General features: G+C 38.6%; 1 protein-coding gene across 2 annotated transcripts in view; it reads right to left on the bottom strand.

Moving 5' to 3' along the window:
• ZNF385D (zinc finger protein 385D) overlaps positions 1–22,587 on the bottom strand; it is a 327,336-nt gene that overhangs the window by 3,415 nt on the left and 301,334 nt on the right. Inside the window, exons 6-7 of one of the 2 annotated variants that reach the window (XM_032631619.1) lie at positions 6,324–6,502; positions 5,167–5,268 (exon numbers count right to left, since the gene is read on the bottom strand). In XM_032631619.1, the coding sequence (XP_032487510.1) occupies positions 5,167–5,268; positions 6,324–6,502 (281 nt within the window). The remainder of the gene's footprint in view (positions 1–5,166; positions 5,269–6,323; positions 6,503–22,587) is intronic. The other variant, XM_032631620.1, reaches the window with a different exon arrangement.

Below are 22,587 nucleotides of genomic sequence, written 5' to 3'. Positions count from 1 at the left end.
TCTTTCTTTGTGACATTTTGTCTGCTTTTGGTATCAGGGTGATGGTGGCCTTGTAGAATGAGTTTGGGAGCATTCCTCCGTCTGCTATATTTTGGAAGAGTTTGAGAAGGATAGGTGTTAGTTCTTTTCTAAATGATAGAATTTGCCTGTGAAGCCATCTGATCCTGGGCTTTTCTTTTTTTGGAAGATTTTTAATCACAGTTTCAATTTCAGTGCTTGTGATTGGTCTGTTCATATTTTGTATTTCCTCCTGGTTCAATCTCGGAAGGCTGTGCGTTTCTACGAATTTGTCCGTTTCTTCCAGGTTCTCCATTTTATTGGCATATAGGTGCTTGAAGTAATCTCTCTTGATCCTTTGTATTTCTGCAGTGTCAATTGTTACTTCTCCTTTTTTCATTTCTAATTCCGTTGATTTGAGTCTTCTCCCTTTTTTTTCTTGATGAGTCTGGCTAATGGGTTATCATTTTTGTTTATCTTTTCAAAGAACCAGCTTTTAGTTTTATTGATCTTTGCTACAGTTTCCTTCATTTCTTTTTCATTTATGTCTGATCTGATTTTTATGATATCTTTCCTTCTGCTATCTTTGGGGGGTTTTTTGTTCTTCTTTCTTTAATTGCTTTAGGTGTAAGGTTAGGTTGTTTATTTGAGATATTTCTTGTTTCTTAAGGTAGGATTGTATTGCTATAAGCTTCCCTCTTAGAACTGCTTTTGCTGCATCCCATAGGTTATGGATCATCATGTTTCATTGTCATTTGTTTCTAGGTTTTTTGATTTCCTCTTTGATTTCTTCACTGATCTCTTGGTTATTAAGTAGTGTATTGTTTAGCCTCCATGTGGTTTTATTTTTTACAGCTTTTTTTCCTGTAATTGATATTTAGTCTCACAGCGTTGTGGTCAGAAAAGATACTTGATCTGATTTCAATTTTCTTAAATTTACCAAGGCTTGATTTGTGACCCAAAATATGATCTACCTAGAAGAATGGTCCATGAGCACTTGAGAAGAAAGTGTATTCTGTTGTTTTTGTATGGAATGTCCTATAAATATCAATTAAGTCCATCTTGTTTCATGTATCATTTAAAGCTTCTGTTTCCTTATTTAATTTCATTTTGGATGATCTGTCCAATGGTGAAAGTGGGGTGTTAAAGTCCCCTACTATGATTGTGTGTCCCCTACTATGATGGGTGCAGAAATATTTACAATTGTTATATCTTCTTCTTGGATTGAGCCCTTGATCATTATGTAATGTCCTTCTTTGTCTCTCTTGTTTTGAAGTCTATTTTGTCTGATATGAGAATGTCTACTCCAGTTTTCTTTTGATTTCCATTTGCATGGAATATCTTTTTCCATCCCCTCACTTTCAGTCTGTATCTGTCCTTAGGTCTGAGGTGGGTCTCTTGTAGACAGCATATATACTGGTCTTGTTTTTGTATCCATTTAGCCATTCTATGTCTTTTGGTGGGAGTAATTAATCCATTTACATTTAAGGTAATTATTGATATGTATGTTCCTATTACCATTTTCTTAATTGTTTTTGGTTTGTTATTGTAGGTCTTTTACTTCTCTTGTGTTTTCTGTTTAGAGAAGTTCCTTTAGCATTTGTTGTAAAGCTGGTTTGGTGATGCTGAATTCTCTTAGCTTTGCTTGTCTGTTAAGGTTTCAATTTCTCAGTCAAATCTGCATGAGGTCCTTGCTGGGCAGAGTAATCTTGATTGTAGGTTTTCCCCTTTCATCACTTTAAATATGTCCTGCCAGTCCCTTCTGGCTTGCAGAGTTTCTGCTGAAAGATCAGCTGTTCACCTTATGGGGATTCCCTTGTGTGTTATTTGATGTTTTTCCCTTGCTGCTTTTAGTATTTTTTCTTTGTATTTAATTTTTGATAGTTTGATTAATACGTGTCTTGGCACGTTTCTCCTTGGATTTATCCTGTATGGGACTCTCTGCACTTTCTAGACTTGATTAACTATTTCCTTTCCCATATTAGGGAAGTTTTCTACTATAATCTCTTGAAATATTTTCTCAGTCCCTTTCTTTTTCTCTTCTTCTTCTGAGAGCCCTATAATTTGAATGTTGGTGCATTTAATGTTGTTCCAGATGTCTCTGAGACTGTCCTCAATTCTCTTCATTCTTTTTTGTTTATTCTGCTCTGCAGTAGTCATTTCCACTATTTTATCTTCCAGGTCACTTATCTGTTCTTCTGCCTCAGTTATTCTGCTGTTGATCTCTTCTAGAGAATTTTTAATTTCATTTATTGTGTTGTTCATCACTGTTTGTTTGCTCTTTAGTTCTCCTAAGTCCTTGTTAAACATTTCTTGCATTTTGTCCATTCTATTTCCAAGATTTTGGATCATGTTTACTATCATTATTCTGAATTCTTTTTCAGGTAGACTGTCTATTTCCTCTTCTTTTGTTAGGTCTGGTGGGTTTTTATGTTGCTCCTTTGTCTGCTGTGTGTTTTTCTGTCTTCTCATTTTGCTTAACTTACTGTGTTTGGGGGTCTCCTTTTTGCAGGTTGCAGGTTCCTAGTTCCCATTGTTTTTGGTGTCTGTCCGCAGTGGCTAAGATTGGTTCAGTGGGTTGTGTTGGCTTCCTGGTGGAGGGGACTAGTGCCTGTGTTCTGGTGGATGAGGCTGGATCTTGCCTTTCTGGTGGGCAGGTCCATGTCTGGTGGTGTGTCTTGGGGTGTCTGTGGCTTTTTTATGATTTTAGACAGCCTCTGTGCTAAAGGATGGGTTTGTGTTCCTGTCTTGCTAGTTGTTTGGCATAGGGTGTCCAGCACTGTAGCTTGCTGCTCGTTGAGTGGAGCTGGGTCTTGGTGTTGAGATGGAGATCTCTGGGAGATTTTCATCATTTGCTATTATGTGGAGCTGGGAGGACTCTTGTGGACCACTGTCCTGAACTTGGCTCTCCCACCTCAGAGGTACAGCCCTCATGCCTGGCTGGAGTGCCAAAAGCCTGTCATCTACACGGTCATGTGGCTCTAGGTAGGAGGCCTCAGTTCATTGCTACATGGATCTCTCCTTAGGGCTGCTTGAGTGTCCTCATGACATGGCAGCTGGCTTACCCCAGGATGAGTGATCCGGCCCATGGTCCCCAGGACCGCTGCAGCTTTGGCTGCTGGGGCCCTTCCAGAGCTGGCAGCCTCAGTGAGGCCACCTTCCCTTTGGGCTCCAGGGCAGTTTAGTGATGGCGGAGGGAAGAGACCCCAAGCCAGGAGTTCCAGCTCTCTATTTTATTTTTGTGATAAATATACCTCACGAGGAAAGTATTCATCTTGAGGAAAAACAGGGAATTTTTTACTGCACTCTTTACACACATTTTAACTAGCAGGGTATAGACATTTTTAAAGAGAGATTAATTAATGCTGTCAGCTACTATTAGACTATGCAAGTATGTCAAGTGAGTATCCTAGTAAGATGTGAGTACCAATCAAGAGACATTATAAAAATAATGAAATTCCACTTTCAATAAAGAAGCAAAGAAAACTTATCTTCCCTAAAAGTTTGACGTGTTTTGCTTTCATTGGTAGCAACATTCTCTCAAACCTACTATATAAAATCAGTTCATTCTCTGACTAGTAGCATTAGTAAGATGGCTGTTCTCAGGAAGGGAATGGTCCCATTTATGGAAATAGTAACAGTGACAGTTAAACAGGAGGTTTGGAAACTAACATTAACACAATTTGACTTCTCTGTTTATTTAAGAACCATTCACTTGATTGTTGAAAGCTTCATCTACGTAGGTCAGAAAGAGCACTCAGGTTATCACTAGTGGTGCTGAAACATCAGTTCCATGCAGAATTCACAGCCACTCAATGCAGCTAAAATTGATTCTATGCAAGAGAGTAAAATGACTTCATTTGAATAAAAATGGGTGATGCTACTAAATTAATTGGGTCAACTCATTCTGAGGTCTCATAATGGATGACTACAGTTTTCCTTTAACCGTATTTTCATGTGTCAGCAGCACACAGTAGCACTGATTATTAATAAGATCTATTTTGAAGAAAACAGATTTCAAAATGCATAATTCAGCACATACTGTAGATCAATTGTTCTTCATCTTAATTTTTTTATGCACACAGTTATGGTTTATTACAGCTAAACAATGCAGAGCCCTGGGTCTCTTAGATGTAAGCTATCGTCATTTCAACCAGAACAAAAGCATATGCTTATAAATATTAGCTTAAGATGTCAGGAGGTTTACAGACTTCCCCTAAAATCCTACAAAAATTCTAGGTCAGGACATCAGTACTAATATGTTTACTAATCTAAAACAAGAGGGCATGTCTCAGGAAATATTTCCCAGGCCTTAGATAGTGTCCTTAGGTGAATAATTTTTAAAAGGAGCCATGTCTTTGAGAGTGTGTTATTCAAAAGACAAAATTGTTGAGGGAATCAACAATGCTGGTGCTTTGTCTCCTGAAGACCTTAAAAAGGAGATGCAAGAATTTGTTTTCACCGACCTTTTCCTAATAGTATCCACTAACCTCAAGTCCAGATTTCATGCGATTACCTACCTGACACAAAAGAGTTTGGTTTTCCTCCCATCCCCATGCTCTGCTGTAAACCTGTGCCCAACTAAAAAGATAAGACGTCGGACTTTGGCTAATGGTGACAAAACACTCAAACAACTCATGAAACCAATGATTCTGTTGGTGGAGTAGGAGTTGGACTTTCAAATCAATTGTTTGTCTTTACTTAGGTATCTTCCATTCGTTTCATTTAGTAACTGACAAAAAAAAAAAACCCAAGTTCAGTGAGTAGACTGCAGGACATGAAAGGCTATTCTCAGGCTTCCCTAGTGGTACAGTGGCTAAGGATCCTCCTGCCAATGCAGGGGACACGGTTTCGAGCCCTGGTCCGGGAAGATCCCACATGCCACGGAGCAGTGAAGCCCGTGTGCCACAACTACTGAGCCTGCGTGCCACAACTACTGAAGCCCAGGCACCTAGAGCCCATGCTCCACAACAAGAGAAGTCACCGCAGTGAGAAGCCCACGCTCCACAACCAAGAGTAGCCCCTGCTCACCACAACTAGAGAAAGCCTGTGTGCAGCAACGAAGACCCAATGCAGCCAAAAATAAAATATAAACAAATAAATAAATTTATTAAATAAAAAAAAAGAAAGAAAGGCTACTCTCTATTGGGAAGCAAAAAGGACACTCACCCCCAGCGGATGTGCTGCCTTCTGCAGTTTGTTGTAAGGACTGTATTTAGGTTTCGGGGGCTTCCCAGCAGCTCTGTCTTTGTGCCTTCTACTGCTAATATGCTATTAAAAGCAATTAAAAATGACAGCTTTAAAAAAATTATCCCCCAAACCCTTCATAAATATTATTTTAACCTGGGGCAGGATATTAATTATTTCATGCAAGTTGAAGAAAGACAAAAATACAAGAGCGTGCACTTCTGTCCTCAGACGCTGATGCTTTGAGGAGAGATACCTTTGTGCTAGCCCTTTTAGTCTATTTTAAACAAATAACAGGGTCTTCTTTTTCCCAGCATTTTTCCTTATTACTGCACAGATCTCGTTTTATGGACATTTACAAAGGAAATAAATGTCTGAAGGAATTTTATGTGCAAATAAACAAAGATGGCCAGGCGGGCATGAATTTATTTCCATACTAATATTTATCCTCACATTTGTACAGCCAAATGTCAACCCCTTAAATTCTAAAGATAAATAACTAAGGTGTGTAAAAATCAGTGCAAGAATGTACGTATGCATATAAAACACAACACTACATGAGGGCTGGGACTTCAACTAGAAACGTAGAACTGATCTCTTTGGAAGGCTATTCAGAGTAAAAGTGAATGCAACAGGATTAGTCATCTTGTTAGCAGGTGGCTGCAGGATTTAGAAATACAGTACACCACCATGTAATAGCGTACATAAAATAAAAGAAGAGCACAGCGTAAAATTAGTGGTAGCACGTAAATATCTAAACAAGTAAAAATGGAACATTGAAAATTGACCTTTAAAGGAAATCAACACTTTTGAGTGGGAAACCTGGTAAAGAAAAGATCTACTACCCCCTTTCCTCCCACTCTTCATATACAAAAATAGCACAGACTCATTTCAGGCAATTTCGGAAAGATCTTAGAAGCCATTACATTTTAGTATTCCTTTAACCAACCAAAATATGCATAAATAAATAAGGAGAGTGAATAAAAGCTAAGTGGATGGATGGATGGACGGATGGATGGATGGATGGATAGATGGTTGGATGGGAGAGAAAAACAGAAAAGAAAGGGAACAGAGGAAGCACACAGTCTGCTCGTGCGTGACCCCCTTCTGTTTTCACTTCTAGCATGGGTACCGCCTACCTGTTTAAGCTGTGTTTCCGAGTTGACATGCACATCACAGATTTCACAGTGAAACGTTTTGTTCTGCAGGCCTGTATTCCCCTTATTCACTGGTCCTTTGCCTTTCACACCTACCCTAGGGAAGGCTTTGATAGTCCCACTGCCATTCCGAGCTTCTAGCATCGTTTTGTGCTTAGTACCTGCCAGGAATATTTAGAAAAGAAAAAAGAGGGGGAAAATCTTAGTTAGTAATCTCCTCCAAGAAACGATACAACACCACAACATGATGTGATGCCGAGTTTGAATGCAGTTCTTCCAGGGATTATGCTTGAAATATGCTTATGACATAGAAAACTGTAACAATGTGCTCTGATCACCTTATATAACATAACTTAATCACTCATCTTTTTATAATGTCCTGTTTTACAAATAAGCACCGTCAGTACAGGAACTAAACTCAAAAGTCCTGAGATGAAATTAAATGGGTGTGACTTCTTTTCATTTCCTCTTGATGCTAATAAGACATAAATGATAGCTGATGAGGAAGAGTGATTTAGTTGCTACAGGTGTAGTTGGAGGTGAGGTGTAACAAGTGTAAATCAGTTTAAACACGGTGTGTTTACAGAAGTGGCACTAATTAAATGCCCACTTTCTAAATAGAATACAAACAAGCTTTCCTGGCTATGGGGTTTAGGATCAAAGAGGGAGAGTAATTGTATAGAGATCTTAATGACTCTGGAAAAAAAAAGTCCTATTAGAATAGCAAAGTTCACACTGATTGGCTATGAAATTTCAAATATAAACAAATGAGTAAAAAATGGGGGGATTCACCGGCTAAGCAGATACACTGTAAAGAAACCCTTCTTTTTATTAAACCAGTCACATCTTTTAGCTGTCCCACATAACTAATGTAATTCTACTTATCAAGATTTGCTTTTTTTAAACAATAAAATTCAGGATGGCAGTTTGCTTTCAAAAACTTTGCTCACAATTTCCTTCTCCTTGGAGTTGATAAGTATTCTTTACTTTTCTCATTTAGCCATATGTTTTTGCTATGAAATTTTCTCTTGTAATCATGGATGTCCTTTCTGCCATTCTGGTTTTCTAAATCCTGATTTAGGGGTTTCACCTTCCTAATTGTATTTATTAGGTTGTTATCAGTTCTGGAAGCAGAGAAAAAAAGAGAAATTCTTAACTTCTGGTTCTTGGGCCAGCCTCTCAGAATCATTCCATATCAATGAAGAAGAGATGCTGAGGGCTCTCCAGCTCCGTGTCAATCACCCATGTCTTCAATAAGAGGCAATGCACATACGGAACAGGTTTAGAGCCATACGTTTCTCTCTTGTAAAATGATACCTTTACTGAGTCCAATATTAAAAAATGCATATTTTTACCACTTAGGTTCCCCACTTTGAATCTCATTTTCTTATGCACAGCAATGAAAATGTTCATATCTCAACATATTAAGGAGAGAGAAAAAAGTCAACGTTTTGTGAGAAGACGGGAGAGGCTGAAATACGGAGAACCATGTGGTAGTGGTGGTGGTAGCAGTGAGGCTGCCCCGGGGCTCACTTTCACCCATGTCCACTGCAATATAGTGACCTAATGCTTTCTGCTTTGTATGAAGATACCATAAATGAGAGTAGGGCAAGCAATGTTCTGGTGAGCAATACATACCTACACAAATAACTAATGAATGAGTATATATATGCATATATATATATGTATACACACACACACACACACACACACACACACACATTGTTTTCTCCTACCTTCATTTATACCATCTTCCTACAAATTCGAAGCTTTTGTGCCACTATGTGAGTAGAGGGTTATCCAACCTTCTCTATCCAAACAGGTGATTTTATCAAAATATTTTTTTCCCATGCAACCTCTATAGTCAAACTGAGAAGCTTTCCTGGGGCCGCTGTGGCTTAGGAATGTCTAAGTAGCAGTCAGTAAGAGACAAATTCTCATCCTGACCTTATTTTTTTTTTGCGGTACGCGGGCCTCTCACTGTCGTGGCCTCTCCCGTGGCGGAGCACAGGCTCCAGAAGCGCAGGCTCAGCGGCCATGGCTCACGGGGTCCAGCCGCTCCGCGGCATGTGGCATCTTCGCGGACCGGGGCACGAACCCGCGTCCCCTGCATCGGCAGGCGGACTCTCGACCGCTGCGCCACCAGGGAAGCCCCTCATCCTGACTTTCTCGAAGGCCCCTTGACTCACTCTGGTTAATATCCTATGTGATTTGAGCTGGCGTTTGATAGTGGCAACCAGAATGGTTCAGAAAACTGTTTCTACCTATTCACTGATATGGAAGTACTTCATCTTGCCTGGGAGGACAAAAAAGAGTCAGGCGTGGGTGGCTTGCCTCAGGATTGAGTGACAGATGGGTTAGGAGGAGAAGAAATTCAAAAAAGTTGCTCCCAATACTAAGTTGCTACCAATAGCAGCAGTAAGTAAAAATCCAGAAAACAGACATTCTCCATATTATCTCTGGCAAGCTAAGACCCACCTATGTCCTGTCCCTAGGGGAGGGAAAGAAACAGAAGATACGTGAGCATTGGAGAAATACCCAACCTCAGAAAAATCACTGTGTCATTAGCATTATTATTTCAGTGTAGTCTCTCCACAGAAGCTAGTAAAGATAGGAAAGTTAAATATACACACTCATGCATGCCTTACACACACGTGCACGCACACACACACCAAACACGTGTGGTTAAAATTGTGCTGAGATTGGGTGAAAAACGTCAGCTAATAGACTCTGGGGTTACTATTCATCATCACATAGAGTGGAACGTTTGTGCAATGTAACCTCCTGCATCTAGTAGCGCTTGTCAGTCATAATTAAATAGATATTAGATCATTTTATAAGATCTCAAAGCTTGAACAGCCTGTAAAGGTAGCTGATTTTCCTTCAAGTACAGCTACAATTAAGGAGAGATGTACTACTCTTAATTTTCAAGCATTTATATTTTTGAGAGATCAAATGTGTATGAATACTCTAAAATAGTGACTATTAGGAGAACTGATACTTATTTTATGTTTTAAACATTGCACATATTGTGATAAATTATTTACCTGCTCTTAGCCACCCACGAGTTTAGGTGCTATTATCATGCCCGTTTTAGAGATAACAAACTGAGACTCAGAAAGGTTAAGTTACTTGCCCAGCTCACAAAGCAAACACTACTTGAAGTTACTGGCAGGTAGAAAGTGAATTTCTAATTAAGTCCTTAGAGCTATGGGGATTTAGCTAGAAATCCACTAAGGATGTCTGAGCTAGCTGAATTCCAGTGACACAGGAATCTCTCATAGTACCTTTAATTTTTCTATTTTGTTAATGAAGTCTTTTCTAAACTCGTATTTTAATTTGTCTTTCAAATCCCCCTTCCCCTTGTTTTCTTGTAATGCTCCTTTCTGCTAAGCAGAGCACCCGGAACCAGGATGCTATAATAAATGACAGTGGCTTTGTGATGGCAGGTTTGGATACCTCAGGTTCCAACAATGTGTAAATATCTCGCAAGGCTTGTGCCTTCCCCTGTGATTGCACGGTAGGGCCATTGCAAAGCTGCTTCTGTACTTTAAATGGACTATTTTCTTCCCGTCACTTTTAAAAGGCCATCACTGACAATGACATTCGTTTGAAGCTTCCATGATTCCTGAAATGTGAAACGGTTCTCCAACCACAGTTTAAATGAGCAAGTCATCATGCTCCTAGAAATACTGATTTTGTTTGCCTTTTTTATTTGTTTTCTTTTGATTGCCTTGGGTCAAGATATCGTATCTGCAAAAATCAAAATAATATGTGCTGCAGAGTGAATGGAAGCTAGCCTTCCCTTTAATTCCTCATCATTTTTGCAACTTCCTTTTTTAGATGGCTCTTAAGTTAGGTACTGGCATAAAGGAAAGGTGGGTGAGCAAGAAAACTGGCAAATGACTTTTTAAAATTAAATCAATCATTCTCTAGGTCATCAGGAAAATTGGGGAAATTTCTTTAAAATGGAATAAAACCCAGAGTTCCATCAAGGAGAAGCATATCAAAATATTAATGGTGGTCATCATGCACCAGTCTTTTATTTTCTATTTGTATATGTGCATTTTAAAAAGTCTGGATAACTTAGTTAAAGTAATTTTGTATAGAACTTTCCTTGGAATTATACATACTTTTAAAAATGCACATGATTTTTAATGACAGCATAGGCTTACAATACATGAACGTTATATATTTAACCACTTATCTAATATTAGACATTTGGATTATTTTCTTTTTTTTCCCTGTATAATTATTTTGTAATGAACATCCTACTTGTTAATCTTTTAAAATCTATCCTAAGGTTATTTCCTTAGGATAGATTTTCATAAGGAGTATTATAGGTACAAAATATGGCTATTTTTAAGCCTCAGTTCAAGCTGTCAGATTGACTGTCTAAACAGTACAAAGGAAGTTTCAGAGAGATTCATTTTATAGGGAAATGTATCCTGGTAGAGTTGCAAAATTCACCTTTCTATAAAATACATTTCAATACTTTAAAGTTCAATTTTCCAGAATGCCCAAGAGATGAGATTTAATAGTGTTAGACTAGATCCTTAGCAAACCCACGTGAATGCCAGTGATAGTTTAGTTACCTTCTCATTGACAAGTTCAGATGATTCCAGCTTATAGATACATGGGCAGGAAAGTGGTCAGCCTCCATACAAACAGCAAAATGCAAAGGTGTTTTTAGATGTGTTTATTTATAACATTCAGTGAAATGGCATTATAGTCCAACTCTGTGTGTCCTAAGGAAAGAAAGTTGTTTTGAATCTCTACACCTGAAGGGTATAATTGGCATCAAGAGCTTCCATGTTCTCTCTTTTTTTTAATCCACTAAATGTCAAATTAACCTTTTATTACCCTGACCTCATATATACTATGTATTTTCCATGTCAATCTTAATTTTATTTTGTCTTTGAAATGAAATCTTTGGTTTATTTTATCAGCATATCAACAAACAGTAAGCACCCAGAATGGCATCTATGGTACCAGGTGACCAAGGAATGCCACCAATGAGTAAAAAACTGTTATTTCTGTTAGCTCCCTGGTTGAAAGTAATTTGTTGATTCATCAGTAATGCATCACAAGTCCAAATGGCAGAGGTGAAAGTAGAGACAAGGGAAACAGAGGAGAGGAGAACTTTGCTTTTAGCATCAGAAAGGTCTTCTGAGGAAGAGCTATGAAGTGGGAACAGAAGGGGAGGCCAGCCACACAGCACCAGTGGGGATGGACTCAGTGTCCAAAGACAGCTCAGGAAAGAGCTCTGCAGACCCTGGGAACCAGTAAGCGGAGCACTGGCTGGGTTTGATGGGAAGATAAACATGTGGAATTGATATGGCAGTAACCCTGGACATACCAGCACATGAGAATTTTCAGGCATCCAGAAAGCCTCTTTTATCTATAACAATGGACTACAAGGAAGATGGAGGATTTCCTGTGCTGCTTTAGACATGCACTTAACAATCCTTATTTGCACCCATCTCTGCTACTTAGAAACAAGGCCCTTAAAATCATGGGAAAATGCTCCACTGCTTTCATATCCATTAACCAAGAGAACCCGGCAAAAAGGTTTTCACATAATAAACACTCAATAAATGGACAAATTAAACACTCCCATAGTATAACAGATATGATGTTGTCTTAGTTATTTATAAAAGCAGTGTTTTTGCTTACTTTTTGTGTAACTAGTTCAGTTTTCACTTTTTAAAATGAAAGTAACACTTTGTTAGAAAATTCAAAGAGCACGGAAAAGTATAAGGTGAAAAGCAAAAGCCCTCCCACTTTTCACCTTCAAGCTGCATGCCCTCAGTAGGGAAACAGTTTCATGTGCAAGCTTCCTAAAATGTTCTAAATATCAGTGACATTATATTAGGCTCGAGTAGAAAAAATAATGTAGCTTGAATGTTCTACTTGGTTTGCGCATGAAACCGCTCTTAAGAAGCACAGCACGTAAAAGTACACAGCAAGAAAACACATCTCAACACAACTCTGAAATCACTTATTCTGGTTGTTCATCCGTGAGATGTCACCGAACATGAAATAACTAAACCCTGAATGCTCACAGCTACATAAAATTTTTCTATTAGGTAATATATCCTAAATCACCCATATTGCAAACCCCAAAGTACATTATTTAAAAATTGTAGGAATGCAGGTGACTCTTCCTGTGGCAGTGCAGGTTTGAGGAGGTGGCTCGCAGGGGTGAGGCATTTAGGGTGAGGTGACACTGACCTTGGAGCCAGATTGGCTGGGTTTGCATCACAGCCCCAACATTTAAGGCCTCTATGGCTTTGGGCAAGTCAAGTAGCAGGAATCTCATCAGCACAGAGAGAAAGCTTCACTGAAAACTGATTGCAGAGCAGCGGGGGAAGCTGGATTCCATGACAGCAACAGCAGGGATTGTGGCAAGAATCATGGCTTTCAGGCCACCCCGGGCAGTCTCATTTTCCTTCAGCTTGTAGACCCTCAGGCTTAGGAGCAGTTTCAAGCACACAGCCTTCAGAGAGTAAGATGTTCTTGAGACCATCTGTACCAAATCTGTGACTGAACCCAGTGAAGACCTCTATATAAACGTTTAAGGTTCTGGCAGCACACACAGAGACCTACTCTTTTAGCCACCAGCTGCTGGAGAGAGCCTCGTAGACAAAGTGCTTCCAAGTCAGCCTGTTGTTGTAGCTGAACAGCTATTGTAGACCCTTATAATCTGACTTCATAATGGAGACAGCCACATTTCACTGCCGTGCGGCTGACAGCATCCTGGTACTCCAGCCAGGGGTCAGGCCTGAGCCTCTGAGGTGAGAGAGCCGAGTTCAGGACACTGGACCACCAGAGACCTCTTGGCCCCAAGTAATATCAATCAGTGAGAGTGAGAGGTCTCCCAGAGATTTCCATCTCAATGCTAAGACCCAGCTCCACCCAATGACCAGCAAGCTCCAGTGCTGGACACCCCATGTCAAACAACTAACAAGACAGGAACACAACCCCAACCACTAGCAGAGAGGCTGCCAAAGACCACAATAAGTTCACAGACAACCCAAAACACATTACCAGATGTGGTCCTGCCCACCAGGAAGACGAGATTCAGCTTCATCCACCAGAAAATAGGCACCAGTCCCCTCTACCAGGAAGCCTACACAACCCACCAAAACAACTTTAGCCATTGGGGGAAGATCCCCAAAACAACGGGAATTACGAACCTGCAGCTTGCAAAAAGGAGACCCCAAAGACAGTAAGAGAGGCAAAATGAGAAGACAGAGAAATATGCAGCAGACGAACCAGCAAGGTAAAAACCCACCAGACCAAACAAATGAAGAGGAAATAGGCAGTCTACCTGAAAAAGAATTCAGAGTAATAATAGTAAAGATGATCCAAAAATTTGGAAATAGAATAGAGAAACTACAAGAAACATTTAACAAGGACCTAGAAGAGCTAAAGAGCAAACAAACAATGATGAACAACACAATAAATGAAATTTAAAATTCGCTAGAAGGAATCAAGAGCAGAATAACTGAGGCAGAAGAACGGAAAAGTTACCTGGAAGACAAAATAGTGGAAATAACTACTGCAGAGCAGAATAAAGAAAAAAAAAAAATGAAAAGAATTGAGGACAGTCTCAGAGACCTCTGGGACAACATTAAATGCACCAACATTCGAATTATAGTGGTCCCAGAAGAAGAAAAATAGAAAGGGACTGAGAAAATATTTCAAGAGATTATAGTTGAAAACTTCCCTAATATGGGAAAAGAAATACTCAGTCAAGTTCAGGAAGTGCAGAGAGTCCCATACAGGATAAATCCAAGGGGAAACACACCAAGACACGTATTAATCAAACTATCAAAAATTAAATACAAAGAAAAAATATTAAAAGCAGCAAGGGAAAAGCAACAAATAACACACAAGGGAATCCCCATAAGGTGAACAGCTGATCTATCAGCAGAAACTCTGCAAGCCAGAAGGGAGTGGCAGGACATATTTAAAGTGATGAAAGGGAAAAACCTACAACCAAGATTACTATACCCAGCAAGGATCTCATGCAGATCTGATGGAGAAATTAAAACCTTTACAGATAAGCAAAAGTTAAGAGAATTCAGCACCACCAAACCAGCTTTACAACAAATGCTAAAGGAACTTCTCTATGCAGGAAACACAAGAGAAGGAAAAGACCTACAATAACAAACCCAAAACAATTAAGAAAATAGTAATAGGAACATACATATCAATAATTACCTTAAATGTAAATGGATTAAATGTTCCAACCAAAAGACATAGACTGGCTGAATGGATACAAAAACAAGACCTGTATATATACTGTTTACAAGAGACACACTTCAGACCTAAGGACACATACAGACTGAAAGTGAGGGGATGGAAAAAGATATTCCATGCAAATGGAAATCAAAAGAAAGCTGGAGTAGCAATTCTCATATCAGACAAAATAGACTTTAAATTAAGACTATTACAAGAGACAAAGAAGGACACTACATAAATATCAAGGGATCAATCCAAGAAGAAGATATAACAATTGAAACATTTATGCAGCCAACATAGGAGCACCTCAATACATAAGGCAAATGCTAACAGCCATAAAAAGGGAAGTCAACAGTAACACATTCATAGTAGGGGACTTTGACACTCCACTTTCACCAATGGACAGATCAACCAAAATGAAAATAAATAAGTTAACACAAGCTTTACATGATACATTAAACAAGATGGACTTAATTGATATTTATAGGACATTCCATCCAAAAACAACACAATACACTTTCTTCTCAAGTGCTCATGGAACATCCTTCTGGATAGATCATATTTTGGGTCACAAATCAAGCCTTGGTAAATTTAAGAAAATTGAAATCATATCAAGTATCTTTTACAACAACAATGCTATGAGACTAGATATCAATTACAGGAAAAAAAATGTAAAAATTACAGACACATGGAGGCTAAACAATACATTACTAAATAACCAAGAGATCACTGAAGAAATCAAAGAAGAAATAAAAAAATACCTAGAAACAAATGACCATGAAAACACAATGACACAAAACCTATGGGATGCAGCAAAAGCAGTTCTATGAAGGAAGTATATAGGAATAACACCCTACCTCAAGAATCAAGAATAATCTCAAATAAATAAACTATCTTTACACTTAAGCAATTAGAGAAAGATGAACAAAATACCCCAAAGTTAGCAGAAGGAAAAAAATCATAAATATCAGATCAGAAATAAATGAAAAAGAAATGAAGAAAACTATAGCAAAGATCAATAAAACTAAAAGCTGGTTCTTTGAGAAGATAAACAAAAATGATAAACCATTAGCCAGACTCATCAAAAAAAAAAAGGGAGAAGACTCAAATCAATAGAACTAGAAATGAAAAAAGGAGAAGTAACAACTGACACTGCAGAAATACAAAGGATCATAAGACATTACTACAAGCAACCATATGATGATAAAATGGACAACCTGGAAGAAATGGACAAATTCTTAGAAATGCACAACCTTCTGAGACTGAACCAGGAAGAAATAGAAAATATGAACAGACCAATCACAAACACTGAAATTGAGATTAAAAATCTTCCAACAAACAAAAGCCCAGGACCAGATGGCTTCACAGGTGAATTCTATCAAACATTTAGAGAAGAGCTAACATCTATCCTTCTCAAAATCTTCCAAAGTATAGCAGAGGGAGGAACATTCCCAAACTCATTCTACGAGGACACCATCATCCTGATACCAAAACCAAAAAAAGATATTACAAAGAAAGAAAACTACAGGCCAATATCACTGATGAATATAGATGCAAAAATCCTCAACAAAATACTAGCAAACAGAATCCAACAGCACATTGAAAGGATCATACACCATGATCAAGTGGGGTTTATCACAGGAATGCAAAGATTTTTCAATATATCCAAATCAATCAATATGATACACCATATTAACAAATTGAAGGATAAAAACCATATGATAATCTCAATAGATGCAGAAAAAGCTTTCAACAAATTCAACATCCATTTATGATAAGAACTCTCCAGAAAGTAGGCATAGAGGGAACTTACCTCAACATAATAAAGGCCATATATGACAAACCCACAGCCAACATCATTCCACTAAGATCAGGAACAAGACAAGGTTTCCCACTCTCACTGCTATTATTCAACATAGTTTTGGAAGTTTTAGCCACAGCAATCAGAGAAGAAAAAGAAATAAAAGGAGTCAAAATTGGAAAAGAAGTAAAACTGTCACTGTTTGCAGATGACATGATACTATACATAGAGAATCCTAAGGATGCTACCAGAAAACTACTAGAGCTAATCAATGATTTCGGTAAAGTAGCAGGATACAAAATTAATGCACAGAAATCTCTTGTGTTCCTGTACACTAACAACAAAAAATTTGAAAGACAAATTAAGGAAACACTCCCATTTACCCCTGCAACAAAAAGAATAAAATACCTAGGAATAAACCTTCGCAAGGAGACAAAAGACCTGTATGCACAAAACTATAAGACACTGATGAAAGAAATTAAAGAGGATACAAACAGATGGAGAGATATACCATGTTCTTTGATTGGAAGAAGCAACATTGCGAAAATGACTATACTACCCAAAGCAATTTACAGATTCAATGCAATCCCTATCAAACTACCAATGGCATTTTACACATCTAGAACAAAAAATTTTCACAATTTGTATGGAAACACAAAAGATCCCGAGTAGCCAGTGCAATCTTGAGAAAGAGAAAAAGAGATGGAAGAACCAGGCTCCTTGACTTCTCACTATACTACAAAGCTACAGTAATCAAGAGAGCACGGTACTGGCACAAAAACAGAAATATAAATGAATGGAACAGGATAGAAAGCCCAGAGATAAACCCACACACACTTGGTCACCCTATCTTTGACAAAGGAGGCAAGAATATACAATGGAGAAAAGACACCCTCTTCAATAAGTGGTGCTGGGAAAACTGGACAGCTACATGGAAAAGAATGAAATTAGAACACTTCCTAATACCATATACAAAAATAAACTCAAAATGTATTAAAGACCTAAATGTAAGGCCAGACACTATAAAACTTAGAGCAAAACATAGGCAGAACACTCTATGACATAAATCACCGCAAGATCCATTTTGACCCACCTCCTAGAGAAATGGAAATAAAAACAAAAATAAACAAATGGGACCTAATAAAACTTAAAAGCTTTTGCACAGCAAAGGAAACCATAAACAAGATGAAACTACAACCCTCCGAATGGGAGGAAATAGTAACAAATGAAGCAACTGACAAAGGATTAATCTCCAAAATATACAAGCAGCTCACGCAGCTCAATAACCTAAAAACAAACAACCCAATCCAAAAATGGGCAGAAGACCTAAATAGACATTTCTTCAAAGAAGATACACAGATTGCCAAGAAACACATGAAAGGATGCTCAACATCACTAATTATTAGAGAAATGCAAACCTCACACTGTTCAGAATGGCCATCATCAAATAATCTACAAACAATAAATGCTGGAGAGGGTGTGAAGAAAAGGGAACCCTCTTGCACTGTTGGTGGGAATGTACATGGATACAGCCAATATGGAAAACAGTATGGAGGTTCCTTAAAAAACTAAAAATAGAACTACCATATGACCCAGCAATCCCACCACTGGGCATATACCCTAAGAAAACCATAATTCAAAAAATGACATGTACCACAATGTTCATTGCAGCTCTATTTACAATAGCCAGGACATGGAAGCAACCTAAGTGTCCATCGACAGATGAATGGATAAAGAAGATATGGCACATATATACAATGGAATATTACTCAGCCATAAAAAGAAAAGAAATTGAGTTATCTGTACTGAAAGGATGGACCTAGAGTCTGTCACACAGAGTGAAGTAAATGAGAAAGAGAAAACCAAATACCATATGCTAACACATACATATGGAATCCAAAAAAACAAAAAATGGTTCTGAAGAACCTAGGGGCAGGACTGGAATACAGATGCAGATGTAGAGAATGGACTTGAGGACATGGGGAGGGGGAAGGGTTTGCTGGGACGAAGTGAGAGAGCGGCATGGACATATATACATTACCGAATGTCAAATAGATAGATAGTGGGAAGCAGCCACCACAGCACAGGGAGATCAGCTTGGTGCTTTGTGACTACCTAGAGGGGTGGGATAGGGAGGGTGGGAGACACAAGAGGGAGGGGATATGGGGACATATGTATACACATAGCTGATTCACTGTGTTATACAGCAGTAACTAACACAACAACGTAAAACAATTAAACTCCAATAAAGATGTTAAAAAAAAAAGAATTGTAAGACTCTAAGAGTAGATATATGTGTAACTGATTCACATGGCTGTACACCTGAAACTAATACAACATGGTAAATCAACTATATTGCAATAAAAATTTTTTTTTAAAAAAGGAAAAAGAATTGTAGCTCCAGTCCACTGTCTGATAGAAACTTCTTTGCTGATGGAAATGTTCTTGATTTGTACCTACCAATATGGTGGCCTTTAGTCAGAGACGCTCTTGAGCACTTGATATGAGGTTACTGCAGCTGAAACTGAACAGGTAAGTCATTTAAATTTAAATAGCCGCCTCAGGCTAGTCGTTATCATACTAGACAGTACATCTCTCCTGCTCAAGTATGCCCTGCAGGAACATGCATAACGTGGAGGCCTATGGGGCTGAATTGTTTTTTTAAACATTTGTAGAAAGTTTAAAGAAGGTGCAACAGCAGACTTGTGATAGAAGAGTCTGTATCTGTATTTCCCATCCAGTTGAAGTCTTACCATTACCCTAGAAGATGCTGAAGAGAAGTGGTAGATAATCTTTGGGCCTTAATAATAATAAGGCCATAAACGTGGACCACCATGGCTGACTGGCTTAAATGAGTTTTTTACTTGAAACACGAAAGGACAGATCTCTGGATGAAACAAGTCTTTACACATTCTCTTCCTGAACACAGAGGCACAAACTAGACCAGGGCTTCCTAAAAGGCAACTCCTGGGCTTTGCTCAAATTTAGATTCTCAGTGAGCAACACATGGTAGACAATCAGTGAAAATTAGCGAAGTATTAGATATTTATAAAGATCAACAAACACAGCAAACTCTCTGGAAAGAGATTTATAAGCTCAAGCTCTGAAATGGTATAAGTCAGAATTTGCCTCCATCAGCTGAGTAGTTTCAACTTACTTGTGCCTCAATGTCTGTAGCTATAGAAAAAAAAATATCTCCTCTACTGAAGTATCGTATTAGATGCATTTTTTAATCTTAAGCATTATTTCTGGCACACCCACATGATCAAGAAATTTTAGTCAATCTTCTCTTCTCCTTCTTAACACTGATTTTGTGTTTAGGCAAAAATTTAGAAATTCCATCCTTTGATAACGTGTCATTTCTATATATTAAAACTTAGTGAACTTAAAAATAAGCTCTGTGTAGGGATAGAAGAGCTGGAATGAGATTAGTGAAAATGATCAAATGTTACCACTTTAAGTCATTACCAGAAAAATCTGCCCAAATTAGTAATGAGGACTAATTATAAAACATTCCAAAGTTTTTTTCAATTATATAGAGAAAATCATCAAAAACAGCTAAGCAAAGCAATACCTAGTAGGATGTTTGGGGGGAATTTCTTTAAAGAAAAAGGCAAAACATATCTTTTATAATACGTGTCTATAACACACAAATAAAAGGAGCCTTCCAGATCTCTCGAAAAGAGTATGTCCTCTCAGGGTATTTCAAGGACTCTTAGACCGTTTTGTGAATCACACAAAGTAAGTCAGACAGAGAAAGACAAATATCATATGATATCACTCACATGTGGAATCTAATTTTTTAAAAATGATACAAATGTAGTTATTTACAAAACAGAAAGACTCATAGATTTTGAAAACAAACTTATGGTTACCAAAGGGGAAACGGCATGGGAAGGGAAATTAGGAGACTGGGATTGACATATACACATCACTATATATAAAATAGATAACCAATAAGGACCTACTGTATCGCACAGGGAACTCTACTCAATATTCCATAATAACCAATATGGGAAAATAATCTGAAGAAGAATGGATATATGTATATGTATAACTGATTCACTTTTGCTGCACACCTGAAACTAACACAACATTGTAAATCAATTATACTTCAATAAATTTTTTTTAAAAATGCATTTTCCAAGATTAGGAGAAAAACATGTTTTGAAGGTGGCAGGCTTCCCATGAACAGACCATAAGTGCATAATTCTCCGCTCAGTGCTATAGCCCTGATTCCATGTCTATGATGTATTTCTAAAAGGATAAAGAAGAGAAACACTTAGAATTACAATTTAAATGCAAAGGACACATCTCCCCATGCTGCATCCTGGTTGCTTCTGAGCAAAATTGATATTCAAACTTGGTTTCCTGAAAAACACAGCCCAATCTTAACAGTATTGTCCTAATATCTGGCTCTAAGAAGTAATTGGAGAAGTCTTTTAAAGTTATATTGACAGGGTGGGGGTGAGTGGAGGATGCAGTGGGTGGGGTGGTGATTGTGGTCTGCCCTGTGCGTAGCTAAGAATGGGGTCCTTAAAGAGAATTAGAGAACAATGATTAAATAGACTATACAATGGGGGCCCGCTGGGGCTTCCCCGGTGGCGCTGTGGTTGGGAGTCCACCTGCCGATGCAGGGGACACGGGTTCGTGCCCCGGTCTGGGAAGATCCCACATGCCATGGAGCGGCTGGGCCCGTGAGCCATGGCCGCTGAGCCTGCGCATCCGGAGCCTGTGCTGCGCAACGGGAGAGGCCACAACAGTGAGAGGCCCGCGTACCGCAAAAAAACAAAAACAAACAAACAAAAAAACCAAAGGGGGTCCGCTTTCCACCAGCACCATGATCTGGTAACTCTAAATAATGTCAGTGATAAGGACTCTTCCCTAAATAATATTTCATTGGCCTATATTCTGAACAATGGAGGTGGTTACTGGTGAGATTTAGTATATACTAAATTAGCACATCATCTGCTCCATGGAAATTAGTTTGTAGAACTCTCCATTATATGGTCATCCCCAGAAACACACAAATTCGGTTACAAGCTTTAGTTTCACTAATCATTTCATAGAGGTTCGAAATCCTTTGAGCTCACAAAGGCTGCAATTCATGCCCTTGTGTTAATACCTATGTTTCATGAAAACAGCGGATTATAAATGAACAATGATAGTGCTGAGATTGTAAAGATAAAGACACAGAATTTGAGTTAATTCAGTTCTGTCATTCTAGGTGATCACTTGAAGGTTTTAAGAGTAAAAGCGTAGGAGCTGGGCGGGGGGCCGGCTTTGGTGGGCAAGGTCCAGTTTGCCCACGTTGGTAGCTGGCTGTGCTGGCCAGCTTCCCTGCCCTATCTACTTTCCCAACTCCACTAACCTTGTCCCTTTATCTCCCTAAAAACTATTTGCCCTGACATCCTTGTCTCAGAGTCTGCTTCTCATGGAACCCAAACTAGAACCCACCACAATAATCCTATGATGAGACTTACAAGGACCATTCCTACTCCTGACAGGAGAGGGACATATGTGGAGCCTTGCCCTCTACAATCACCCCACAGGTTTACCAACATCACACCCCGAGGGGAAGATCTCTGACGCAGGAAGGGAAATACATGAACCGAGAACCCCAAGCAGCACCTTGGAGGGAAGGGGAGTGGCCAAAGTCCCCCGACTGGGCTGAAGGCTTGGAGGGGACACCCTTAGAAAGGGATTCAAGTAAGGGTGACAACCGAAAGCATGTCTTAAACTCCCAAGTGAGATGGTTACACAAGTTCTCAGCTCTGCCTGCAAAACACTTGCCGGGTTTTGGTTTTGTTTTTTTTTTCTTTTCCCAAACACTATAGCTTCCCAGGCCCTGGATATATAATAAATCAGAATCCCAGGATGTAGGAGATATATATATATATATATATATATATATATATATATATATATATATGTGTGTGTGTGTGTGTGTGTGTGTGTGTGTGTGTGTGTATGTATGTATTTAAATAAATATAAATGTATTTATATATAAACATATGGATATATTTGACATTCATATAAAATATATATATATATATACATAAAGCTCCAATGGCAATTCTTACACACAAACCAGAGATGACCATAGAACTGTAATATGGAAAATATTGACCTGATGTGACGTAAACAAATAAGTCATCCCTTCTTTGCCTCCTAATCAGATGTTTCTGATCAGAA

The sequence above is a fragment of the Phocoena sinus genome, chromosome 4, assembly GCF_008692025.1.
Source record: "Phocoena sinus isolate mPhoSin1 chromosome 4, mPhoSin1.pri, whole genome shotgun sequence".
Classification (NCBI taxonomy): Eukaryota; Metazoa; Chordata; class Mammalia; order Artiodactyla; family Phocoenidae; genus Phocoena; species Phocoena sinus.
This window is presented reverse-complemented; position numbering and strand designations above follow the sequence as displayed.